Source organism: Bos mutus, chromosome 1 (genome assembly GCF_027580195.1).
Source record: "Bos mutus isolate GX-2022 chromosome 1, NWIPB_WYAK_1.1, whole genome shotgun sequence".
Taxonomy (NCBI): domain Eukaryota; kingdom Metazoa; phylum Chordata; class Mammalia; order Artiodactyla; family Bovidae; genus Bos; species Bos mutus.
In genome coordinates, this window is record NC_091617.1 from 667,492 (window position 1) to 679,599 (window position 12,108).

The window sequence follows — 12,108 nt, forward strand, 5'->3', positions numbered from 1 at the left end:
AGGCTTTGTGGACCTATTATTATTGCTTATGTTGTAGTCAAAATGTAACCAAAAATGTATAGTGAGTCAAGTCATGAGGAGAACAACCCTAAATAGGAGTGGAATTCACAAAATGACTGGCATCTAAACTTCAAAAATATCAGTACTACAAAAGACAAAAAGAACAGCTGAGAAACTATTTCAGACTAAAAAAGATAGACATTAAAGCTAAATGCAATGAACTGGTTTCCAAACTTAAGAATATAAAAAAAAAAGTTGCTATAAAAGGACATTTAACAGAATAACATTTGAATAAAAGCTTTAGATTAAAATATTGTACCACTGTTTTCAGATTTTGATAATTATTTTATGCTTATATGGGTGACTGTCCTTGTTTTAAGAACTATACCCCCAAATACTTAAGAGGGTAAAGGGGAGTGAGGTCTGCAACTTATGTTTTCAAATGGTTCACGAAAGTGTCTGATGAGAGAAATGACAAAGAAGCTGTGGCCAAACGTTAACTACTATAAATCTGGATGAAAACGATTTCTGGGTTCTTCACACTATCCTTACAATTGTCCTACCATCTGCAATTATTTCAGAATCAGAAGTGAAAACACTGAGCGTATTTTTATTTACTCTACATTATCAGTTAATACTTGCGAGTCCATGCTTACCAAGGTGAAGAAGAGCAATAAGCAGTAGGGGAAACGTACTGGAACTCTTCATGAGCTAAGAGAAAAGGAACTGAGGCGCAACCTCGAGGACGGGCATGTGTTCGTACTGAAAATACTCAGTCACAGAAATGTAAATTTTTCATTTTATTCAAAGTTGGTACAGAAGTGCTAACGTTTCCATAAAATAATTACTATACTTCAGTTACAGGACAAAATACCACAGAAAGGAATATACTTTGCAAGAAATGTAGTTCATCTTAAGTTTCCAAATACTTTTAAAGGCTAATGCAGCAGCTGGCAAAATAACACACAGTACACAGAGAACAGTGTATTTTACAGAGTCAGTAATGAAAACTGACAGCTCTTTAGCAGATATGCTTCATTTTTTTTTAAAACAATAACACTTTTAAAAACACATTAAACCAAGATCATACATGTCTACAATTTAAAAAATCAGATTGTATACAATAGAAGAGTCAAGTTAGAATTGTCATGTATGGTTAACAATCCTAAATCTACAATTTCAATTGTATTCCTTTCAATATGGAAGTTACCTGGTTTATACCAAATTCTTCTTTCTGTTCGCAACTAAAACATTATACAATGAGATGGACTTGGTAAGTCAAACCTTAAAAAAGAGAAAAAAAAAAACAAACACGCTGCAGACAATGACGGGTACACTGGAAATCAGTTTACAATTCAAAAAACTCACCAATAACTCAACAACTTCATTTAACATCACATTTGGTCTACAATGCATAACTGACGAAACAATCCATGTACACAATACACACCCCAGTGCACAGACTGGTCTCATAGAACGTGTGAACAAAGCTTTAATAGGCAGGACACTGGGAAAAACATTTTTCATTGTAGACATCTGTTAAAAATGCGTTAATACTTACATATCAAAATTACTAGATAGAAGGCAGCAGTACTCTGCTGACATTTGGCTTAAAAATAAAGGAATGAATGAAGCAATTTCACAGGATATTAGAAAAGGAATTGGTTTTCTTCTTGAAGAAGACTACTAACTTTTGCACAGCAACTATTTTTGATATCCACCTTATCAAAAAAAAAAAAGGAGAAGCAGCAGCAGCAGCACTGAGAAACATAGCACAGTTCACATGTGACTGCCAACATAGGCCCAGGCAACAGAAATGGGACATTCAAGCAAAGAACGGGTAAATCCCTCGCTTTCATTTCTGAACTCTGTTGGCAATCCATCAACTGAAGCAATATTGGTGGGGGGAAGCAGGGCAACAGGTTCCATACCATCATCTGACACGAATGTAATATTCATTATTTAAAAAGAAAATAATAAAGCTTTTGCATATTAACAACCCCACAGAAAAGTCCATGAGCAAAAAAGACTAGTTGATCTGTTTGCCACTCAAAAGAGATCTCATAGTGAAATGAGAAAGTTCTAACTGTACGTATTTACACCGCGACAGCCACGTGCACCTATACTAAAGCAATCATTCATGGAAATTAGAGATGAAAGATATTCTGCCAAAGGCATCTTCAAAAGCATCCTTTAAGTTCTTAAAAACAATTGTAGATTTAAAAACAAAATTTAAAGGTACAGAGCACATTCTATATAGTATATAGAACTAACAGGTTATTACTCCTTTGCCTTATCCCACATGGCTAAGCCAAAGATGTTCCTCACACCTCTCCTTTTCCCTGTATTTCTCGTTCCTCTCAACTCCACCAAAGCCTGAGGTGCTACATTAACTGCTGTAGGGACACACCTGCTGGCTCTTTGCTGTAGGCCATACTCTCTCCCTCAAAGTGCTCAGGCTAATTCTTCTAAACCATGTTCCATTAGTCTACACCCGCTTGAATCTTCTTTCCATATTATTATTACAGTTGACTATCCCTAAGATAAATATATGAAACAGAGCAGAGTGGGAAAAAGGTAGTCCCTTGTCTCCATTGAGAGTTTTCCTATCTTTTGATGTATAGGCAAGATCCAAGAGAGAAATGCATTTATTCATTGCCAATAAACAGGGGCTAACTATTCAAATGAAGTGAGGAGTAAAATAAGGGCAATGCCGAGTGCAAGAAAACACATTATTTTTCTTCTTTTGCAGGCATATTCATAGATTTCATCTAACCTAGTCTTGTAACACAACAGGCAAAAGAATCCTTTAGACTCTTACAATCAATGTGAAAAGCAAAAAGTAGTTGATTTGGCAGATGTCTCACTTTGTTTGATGCTTGTGACACCTGGATCGAATTCTGCTCTATTAAAATGAAGGTAGTCAGGCATATGAAAAAATACCTTCATTAAGCTTATTAAACTTATACAAAGATTAAAGATTAGTATTTGTCCTATTAAAATGTGAGATTTCTCCATGATCTCAGGGTGCTATTGACAGGAGGTAAAATTTCCTACAGATTTATGATTAAAAAAAATAACCCAAAGGCTCTACAGCTTAAAGCATAAGTTTGTCAAAATGCTCCACCCACAGAAACCTACAAGCCTGTTCCTGTTTCTCCAGTTCGATCGTAGGGAAGAGCCCACAGGCCCCATTTTAGCTGGTAACCCCCCAGTACAACTGCAGCAGTCCTGACACTAGTATTCTCTCCTCCACCAAAGCAGAACACAGGCCCTCAGACTAGGACACTGACCCTCTTATGACTGAGGACCCCTGATTCAGGTACCTCTCACTGGCCAGGGCTTGCAGCACTGCGGTGCTCATCCCGACAACTCCGGAGATGACCCATGGCAGGCTTCTTATGCCGGGCACTTGTGGGATGCTGAGAGTACTGTTAGCCTTGTGCTTTCCACACGCGGAGTTACACACATGAGGGAACATGGTTTTGTGCTTTCTATAAAACTTACTTTAAGCTTTGTTATCATGGAATGTGAAACTCTTGTCACATGTATGTTCTCAGACATGCCTACCCAACCTACACTGGAAAATGATAAAAGTTAAAAGATACTCACAGAATAAGTAACCTTAAATCTTTAATTAAGGATATAAAGGAAACAAACACAGATGAATAAATAACATTTAAGCTGCAACACAAGCTAGACCTACCTGGTTCTTTGAACCTAAATAAAGGCTGCATGTAAAATATGTAAATATAAATGTATTTTCTTTACTAGTCATAGCAAAATTTAAAAAGAGGAATTATGTAAGAGTTATGTTTCAAGAAAGGGAAAGGTGTGAACTAGCAGATTAAATATCAGCAACTGAAAGGCGCTAATCAAAACATAAATTTCAGAAGCTGATTATATTAAGGAATACCCTACAGAATGGCCTGTGCCAGTTTGGGATTTCAATACTCTACACAGCAATGAGCTTAATTTCAGTTTCCAACTACTAAAACAAAAAAGTGAGTTATTAGTGAACATTCCACTTACAGAGGTATAGGCGACACTGATATACTGAAAAATTATCCAGACAAGTTTCTCCAGAGGCAATAAAAAAAGTAAACACTCCTTTATCCAGCAGCACTTGGGTATACAAGGTGAATTTACCAGGGAAAATACAAGTCTCCAATAAAGATGTGGTTAGCTACTCTTGATCTGTGCTGTTGCCGAAATCACTGAAAAATGTACTTCCCTCATTGATAGAGTTCACTCTCTGTAAACTGTCTGGGTGGGGGGGGGGGGTGCCATGGCTCCATTATCGGGGAAACAATTACAATCCAGGGCTTCTCTGAGGAGAGCAGGGCACTGCACCTACACTAGCAAGAATCTGAGGCCACTGTGCTTTGTCTGATTTATTCTAGCATCCCTCTACCCAAACACACCATAAATCCAGGTAGCCAAATCGAACCTCAGACGTCATTACATAAATTAAGGTTACTGGTTTAAGTCAAGTCTCAGATTATGGTCCTCCCTCCAAAAAATAAAGTGCATGAGATGAGAAATGATGCAGATATATCAAACCTTTGTGTTTACTTCTGAACAAAAGACTACATGCCAATGGTTAAGGCTATTAGTTACCAGATAAATGGGGCACTTAACCCGAAACAAAAAGCTAAACCCTATCTTTTACAAAGGACTTGAGATGGACACAAACATATAAAATTATATCAATTCACACAACATTCCTTTAAAGGTGAATCAGTAGTTTAAAGCCTTATTCCCAGCATTGGAGAGAGAAGTTTAAATAAAAACATTTATATGACAATGTGAATAATGGTGTGAGACTCAGCACTGGCAAAGCCTATCAATTATTTTGAACCTTAGCTAAATTCTGTTCTGCAGTCAAAGTAACTGAAAGTAACTCTTTCATCAGAGGTGAGAGTTTGACCAAAAAAAATACCAAATTAGGAGAAGTTAGCTTAATGGAGGAAAAGGGGGTTGGCAGCCCTGAGTTAAGTCAACCAAGAAAACCAAGCGTAGTGATTAAAACATCAACCGTAGTGATTAAAAGATTACTTCTTACATAATCCAGCTTCACACCTAACTAGTACAGAAGAGTTTCTCTATATGCCAACTGACTAGTTCCAACTTTTTACCTTTAATTGCTGCAACAAGGCTTTTTGGCATCAAAACAAACCCCATTCCTCTCTACATTGCGATACCATCATTTCCAAGGGACTGGTGTGAATTTTAACTACTTCTGCCTAATTTTTGAAAAGTGAGCTTCGAGAATAAAATTCTGATGAATTATTAGGGCTTTTGTTATTAGTGAACACAAAGTCTGAAAATAAAACTCTGGAGCATTAACAGTTTAAGCTAATAGATATTTTAGTATATTTAAACACAACTACTATTTAGTGAATCATTCTCTGGATCCAGGCCTTCAAATCTGGGGCAGAGCACCACTTGTGCACACCATGGCAATAAGCCTGAAAGTGAATTAAGCTGACAAAAGATCAAAATAGGAACATGTTAAGTGTTCAAACAAAGAATAGGTGAATTAATTAAAGCAACGTGAAAGAAGACAAATCAAGGGGAAAACCAGTCTCTCTCAATGGTAGGTGGGCCGACACACAAACAGGAGTTAAGTCCTATCTCTGACGTCTGCTCAGGCTAATGTCAACATTAAAAGGACAAGCAACTTAACACCCAGCTAATGAGAAATCTTATGAATACTGAAGCCTATGGCTGCTACACCCAGGTACTCTTCTCAGCATCTCATCTAGTAGTTTTTCCGACTTCAGAAAATCTTGTCCTGGCAGGTCTCTGTAGTAACATAATTTAACAGCAATGGTCTTTAAACATCTCTCAACCCAAACTCGGAAATGCAGAGGTGTCACTGCTAAATACCTGTGTGGTCATTTTCAGCCATCATACCTCAGATGAAAATGACACAGGGGAGTACAGCGTGAACAAAGGAATGCCAAGTGGGAACATTAATGGGTCTAACTTTTTAATAGCTAATAATATAGCAGGTCAACAGGGTGGTGAAGAATGAAAGTAACCTGTATCACGTGATCTCTAAAGAGAGAGGATCCACAAAACTCAATATAGAGAAGATAACAAGGGACCGAGAACTGTAGAGACTTAAAGGTTCTAACCACCCTGGACAAGACTTTTCCAAGCCCCTACTCAGCCTCAGGTTAGAGAACTGAGTAGCAACCTTCCTCCCCAATTCTTAAAATGTGAAATTTCATCAAGCAACAGGCCCCTGTTAATTACTTCACGTGCCATCCCTGAGAGTTAGGGCTTTGTGACCCAGGCCAGCCTCTTTCTGCAAAAAGACAATGGCGCCTTTGAGCCAAGTGAAAAAGAAGCCTTGGGAGATGAGATATGCTGGACGGAGGCCAAAGGACACAGCAGCACTGCTACTGCTTGATGCTTCTCTAACCAGAAGATAAGAGTGGTATCTTCACTAGCAAAGAAAGGCTGGGGAAAAGATTGGCTCTGCTGTTTCAAAAGCCACTTACTACCTCAGGGTAGAAAGACAAAATATTCTTCAACAGGGAAATGAGACATTCCACAAAGGAACCCATAATCACTCTGCATGCCAGGGCAACAAGCTCTTCTCATCAGATCTTGAGACTAAGACTGCCCGAGAGGACAAAATCTAAGAACTGGGGATACCAGATGAGACAGTATTTTTCTTCACCTTTGAATACCAGTGTCCTCACTTCATTCTGACTTTTAGCTAACTATTTCAGTCAATCACTCTTAGCCAGTTCTCAATCTTAGCTTGAGCCAATAAGAAAATATATACATGTTAACGTCTAGGTATCAATGTCATCACTTAGGACCCATTTAGTGTAAAGTATGACTATTTTGCTAGCTTTATGAGAGACTATGTATCATTCCATGATCATTCTAACGAAGTAAAGACTGAAGAATGGTCCCTTGAAATGAAGCGGCAATCAGGAATTCACATACTCATTCAAGCATATTATCTATTACTGGGAAGCAATAAGAAGGGCAAGCTTCAGGGACTTCAGTCTAAATAAAGTGATGTTTACACTGGCAAGAATAAACAATCCTAATGGATATGCTAACAACCATTCCTTATTTACAAACATTAGTACTCTAAACTTGACCTACTGCTATATACACACAAATAAGATACAAGATGATGTATTTTACGTATCATACTAAGACAACAGCAGAGAGAAGGCAGGGGGATGCTAAGACCCCAAACTATTAGGAGTCAACATTAAACAAAGCGGGGGAAATCCACTTAGACACCACCTATTCATTTATGCTTTTAACAGAAGAGATAAGAAGGCTGCTCAGCCAATATGTCAAACCTCACTGCTGAGTTACACAGCAATGTGTTCAAAGAAAAATTTTAATTTCTACAACTTAATGGCAATTTGAAAAATCTAAGATCTTATTATTTCCCCAAATACCAAAAGGCTGTCTCAAAAGAAGAACAGTTCCTTTGAGAAAAGAAGAGGACAAACCATAAGTCCAGACTTGGACACCTGGTTTTCTGTTCTTCCCAACAGACTTTGTAACCTTGAATATGTCACAGCCTTGGCCTCCACTTGAGGACGGTCCTTACTTTCATTTGGCCCCCAGCTTATTAAATCTTAAGAATGAAACTAAAAAAAATTTCACAAGGCACTCTAATAAGCTCTCAGAAATCATACTATTCAAACACAAATTATTTTCTCAACTACAGACTCAGTCCATCACAAAGCCCCCTGGAGATGGGAAGACATTATACTACCTAGTAATTTCTAAAACTCAACTTTGAACTAATCAAGTCCATCATAATGAACTTAGTTTACAAATACAAAAAAATTTAAAGTCATCATGACTGAGTTTTGATTCAAAATCTAAAAAGTATCTAAAAAAGTAATAATTTTCCCCTAAAGAATACAAGGTTAATAAAATCATGCAATTTAAAAAATATCAGAGATTACAGAAAAGTCAAAGAAAGTAGATACAAAATTAGTTTCCTTCATGTGCCATGGAGGAAAAAGGACAGCATGCACAAAGAACGACATCCTGTGGAGAGCTTTTCTCAAACGTCTTTTGTACCCTGTGCTCATGAAGGGGAATCCACCTGTGAAAAATGGATTCTCTTCCAGGAACGCTGGAACTGGATACTGAGCCATGCCAAGACAGAGGATCCTACAATTACACAAGTCCTGTAATCTCCATAGGACAAACTACTAAATCCGTAGAAGCTCTCTGGAATCTGTCATCCATTCTACAGAAAGGCTATACTGCAACCCCACCAGTGGCAAAGCATGCACTCTTCTGAGTTTCCTGTTACTGATGGCCTGTTTGCAATGAAATATCCTCATGCTCTAAGTCACTGTAACTGTTTAAACAAAAATGCAGAGGCTGCGTACATACGTTGTATTAAAAAAAAAATTGGAAAAAAACTTATGAAGGATACATTATGATCTCAGAATGATATTTTCACTCTAAAAACTCAACTTCAATGTATCACAATCTAATCAAGTGGGGCAACCCAACACAAAAGCCAAGTTAACTTTTCTTCAAATTTCCGGACATATCTTCCAATGGATCCACTAAGGAAGGTTAACGAATTAATAAAGAATGTTACCAAATGACAAAAACAAAGCTAGAGAATTAATGGTGTACAAGGAGTCACCTGTTCAGCTTAGCTGATCAAACACTGCTTTAGGGGATGCTAATTTTCAAACTATATAAACAATCTTAACTTGGTCAGTAAATTTGGGGATCATCAGCAATGTTAACTTCATTTTCTGCCCCCCCATAATCATTTACAATACAGTCATGACATACAACTTTATAAAGACAAGACTACTTGGTGATCATTTGAGTGTGGTTCACTTAAACTTCAGAGGAGGGAAAAAAAAGAAAAAAGAAAACAAAAACAGCTGGAACTTTCCCCCAACATTCCATATACTGGTGGTACAGGAACAGCTACAAAAAACATTCCTCTTCCTTTCTTCCAGCATACAGAATCCATAGGCTCATGCTAACAAAACGAACCTGGCAAACGAACTTGCCCTGAAACAAGTACTCCACAAGCACATGTTAGATTTTCAGTACATAATGGATTATACAATGTACAAATTCAGTTCTTTAAAATGGGAGTAGGGATTACAGAGACAGAGAAAAAACTTTAAAATGAGCAAGTCTTCTATTTCAGGGTAAGAAGGCCTACCAAGATTTGGCAGTGCAGACAGTGTATCTTACTCACGATACCTTAGCATATAACTCTGCTCTAAGTGCTCTATGAGAATAATTGGTCTCTCCTCACTTTGGTATGGAAAATTTTAAACCACATTTGCACAATTCAGTCTGTTTAAACAAGTTTTACTTCATTTAGGTTGAAAATTTACTTTCATCCATCTCTGGGAAAATAAAAGTCTTGCAAATAGATGATTTTTCTGCTAAGTAAAATTTGGCTAAAATCTACAGCGTAAACAATGCCTGAGAGATGCAACAGTTACATAAGTTTGCAGGGTTTTTTTCTGTTGTTGTTTTCCAAAGACCAGTATTTTCTTAAGTTAGTGTCTCATCATATCCTTAAAAGTTCATAAGGAGAAATAAACAAACATGAAAATTCCAAGTGAACACACAGCAAAAAGTCCAATATTGAGTATTACTTTAACTTGTGGAGGTTCTTCCAACATTTGTAAACAAACAGCCTCCTCCTCCATCAGGTCTCTGAGACTCCTCTTGCTGAGGCTCTTACTTTTAAAGCCACAAAACCAATCGATGAACTTCCAGTACCGGCTTCCGTCCTCTGCTTCTTTCTTTCTCTCTTTCTCACCCATGAGAGCTGCCTGCCCGTTGGAATACGCATCCACGGGTGTTTCTGCCTCCGAATGACCTAAGGAAGCCACTGGGTTGCCCTCCTCTCTGCAGGTCACCAACAGATTCACATCTTCCGGCTGCAGGCCCTTGATGCTGTCCTCAGACTTCCCATTGGGGATGACGTGGTTGATGGCCTCACTATTCTCACTGCATCTCAGAATGCTCTTCTCTTGCATTTTGTATGGTTCATCTTTCGGGGAGCAGCTCTCCTTGACCACCAGGCTCTTCTTAGACCAAAAAGTGGTGGTGCGAATCTGTTCCTTCGTAGGAGGTGGTGTGAGAAGGCTAACAATTACAGTAATGAGTCCTGTGATCCAAAACAACGCTGTGGCCACATACATGTAATGGATGTCTTTAATGAAGACTGGCCTGTTATCAGGTTGGTCACATTCCGGGGCACGGTAGGCAAAGGCCAGTGTCAAGCGGACTGCTCCAAGGATAAAGCCCGCCATTCCACCATAGAAAGCCCCTTGTTCATTGCAGCGCTTCCAGAAAATGGCCAGAAGGAACAGGGCTGCAACTGGGGGCGTCAGGTAGTCAGCTACCTCCTGGATGTAAAGGTACATCTGGCCTCCTTGCATCTCCACGATGATGGGCACCCACGCGATGCTGATCACCACCATGAAGGCCACAAATATCCTGCCCACGATCATCAGTTCCCGGGAACTGGCGCTCTTGCGGATGAGTTTGTACACATCGAGGGTGAATATGGTGCTGGCGCTGTTGAAGATGGAGTCCAAGTCACTCATCAGAGCGGCAATCATCACGGCCATCATCAGGCCCCGGAGGCCCACGGGAACCAGCTTCATCACGAGGCGCGGGTAGGCAATGTTAGAGCACCCAGCTCTGCTTCCACACACCTGCATGCAGTGCTCGGGGTTGATGCAAGCTATGTCATCGGCAAACAGTATCCGGGAAATCATTCCGGGGACCACTATGATAAACATTGGCAGAAGCTTCAGGAAGCCGGCCATCAGGGTGGAGCCTTTGGCATGAGCAATGTTTTTGGCTGCTAGGACCCTCTGCACGATGACCTGGTCGGCACACCAGTACCAGACTGAAGCCGGGGTCTGCCCAAGGATGAATCCAGGCCAAGGAACATCTTCATCTGTTGGGTTCCGCAACATTTTCAGTGCGTCTTTCTTGGGGTGGACATTACAAGAATTTGTGTTGGAAAGGTTGTACGTCAGCAAGATGGAAGTGACATTGGGTGAGGCCAACATGTACCTTCTCTTAACTTCCTCAAACCCGCCAATCTCCATCATGCTAATCACCATAAGTGTGAGTGCCCCAACGATCATGAGCAGAGCCTGCAAGGTGTCTGTGTAGATTACTGCGACAAGGCCTCCGGTGACGGTCAACAAAGCGGTCATGCCAATGAGCAGGATGACAGACACATAGAGGTTCCAACCCAAAGACTCCTGGATAAAGAGGGCACCCGAATACAGATCCACAGAGAGCTTGGTGAAGATATAGAGAATCAGAGACAACGCTGCGAAATAGACCTGAATCCTATGGCCACCAAATCGCTTGGACAAGTATTCAGGCATGGTGTATACCCCCGACCGGATGTAAATCGGGATGAAAACCCATCCCAGAAGTTGCAAAAGCAGCAAGGCATTGAACTCCCATGCGCCCACTGCAAATCCACTTGCCGCTCCAGATCCTGCCAGCCCAATGAAGTGCTCACTCCCAATATTGCTCACAAATAGAGAGGCACCAATTGCTACCCAGGTCATAGAGCGCCCCGCCAAGAAGTATCCACTCACGGTGCTTCTATTAGATTTCCACATGGCAAAAAAACCAATGCACATGACCAGGATAAAATACAGGGCCACTATGGCAATGTCTGCTGTCTCCAGTACAGCCCTCATGTTTGGTAACTTTGCGAATACAAGCGTCCAATGACAGAAGTGTCCGACTTTTTATTTACTCATGAGTAACCCCAGCCAAGTCTGGAAACCATACGTGAACTGGACTACACAGAGCAACACAGCAGGTCAAAGTCTTTGTCCTTTGGTTTGCTGTCTTGATGGTGGTGGTTGTGATAAACTTTGAAGGAGACAGTTTAAATTTTCCTCCGCTTCTTAATTGGGATTGAGAACTTAGCTCGTCCTCTTAATCCACTCTCCACAAGACCATCAGCATTTACTCAGGGGCTGGAGGAGACATTCTGAGTTGCAGCTAAGTCTAGTGAAGCCTACTGTACCAACCCTGCAAGGCAGCAAAGACAAAAGACAAAGATTGAAT

General features: G+C 39.9%; 1 protein-coding gene across 3 annotated transcripts in view; it reads right to left on the bottom strand.

Annotated features, from left to right (window-relative positions):
- Window positions 1–583: 583 nt before the first annotated feature.
- The window catches only part of SLC5A3 (solute carrier family 5 member 3), a 33,706-nt gene continuing 22,181 nt past the window's right edge, over window positions 584–12,108 (bottom strand). For all 3 annotated transcript variants that reach the window (XM_070365445.1, XM_070365502.1, XM_070365555.1), the window contains one exon: window positions 584–12,072. In XM_070365445.1, the coding sequence (XP_070221546.1) occupies window positions 9,576–11,732 (2,157 nt within the window). In that variant the 5' untranslated portion in view covers window positions 11,733–12,072 and the 3' untranslated portion in view covers window positions 584–9,575. The remainder of the gene's footprint in view (window positions 12,073–12,108) is intronic.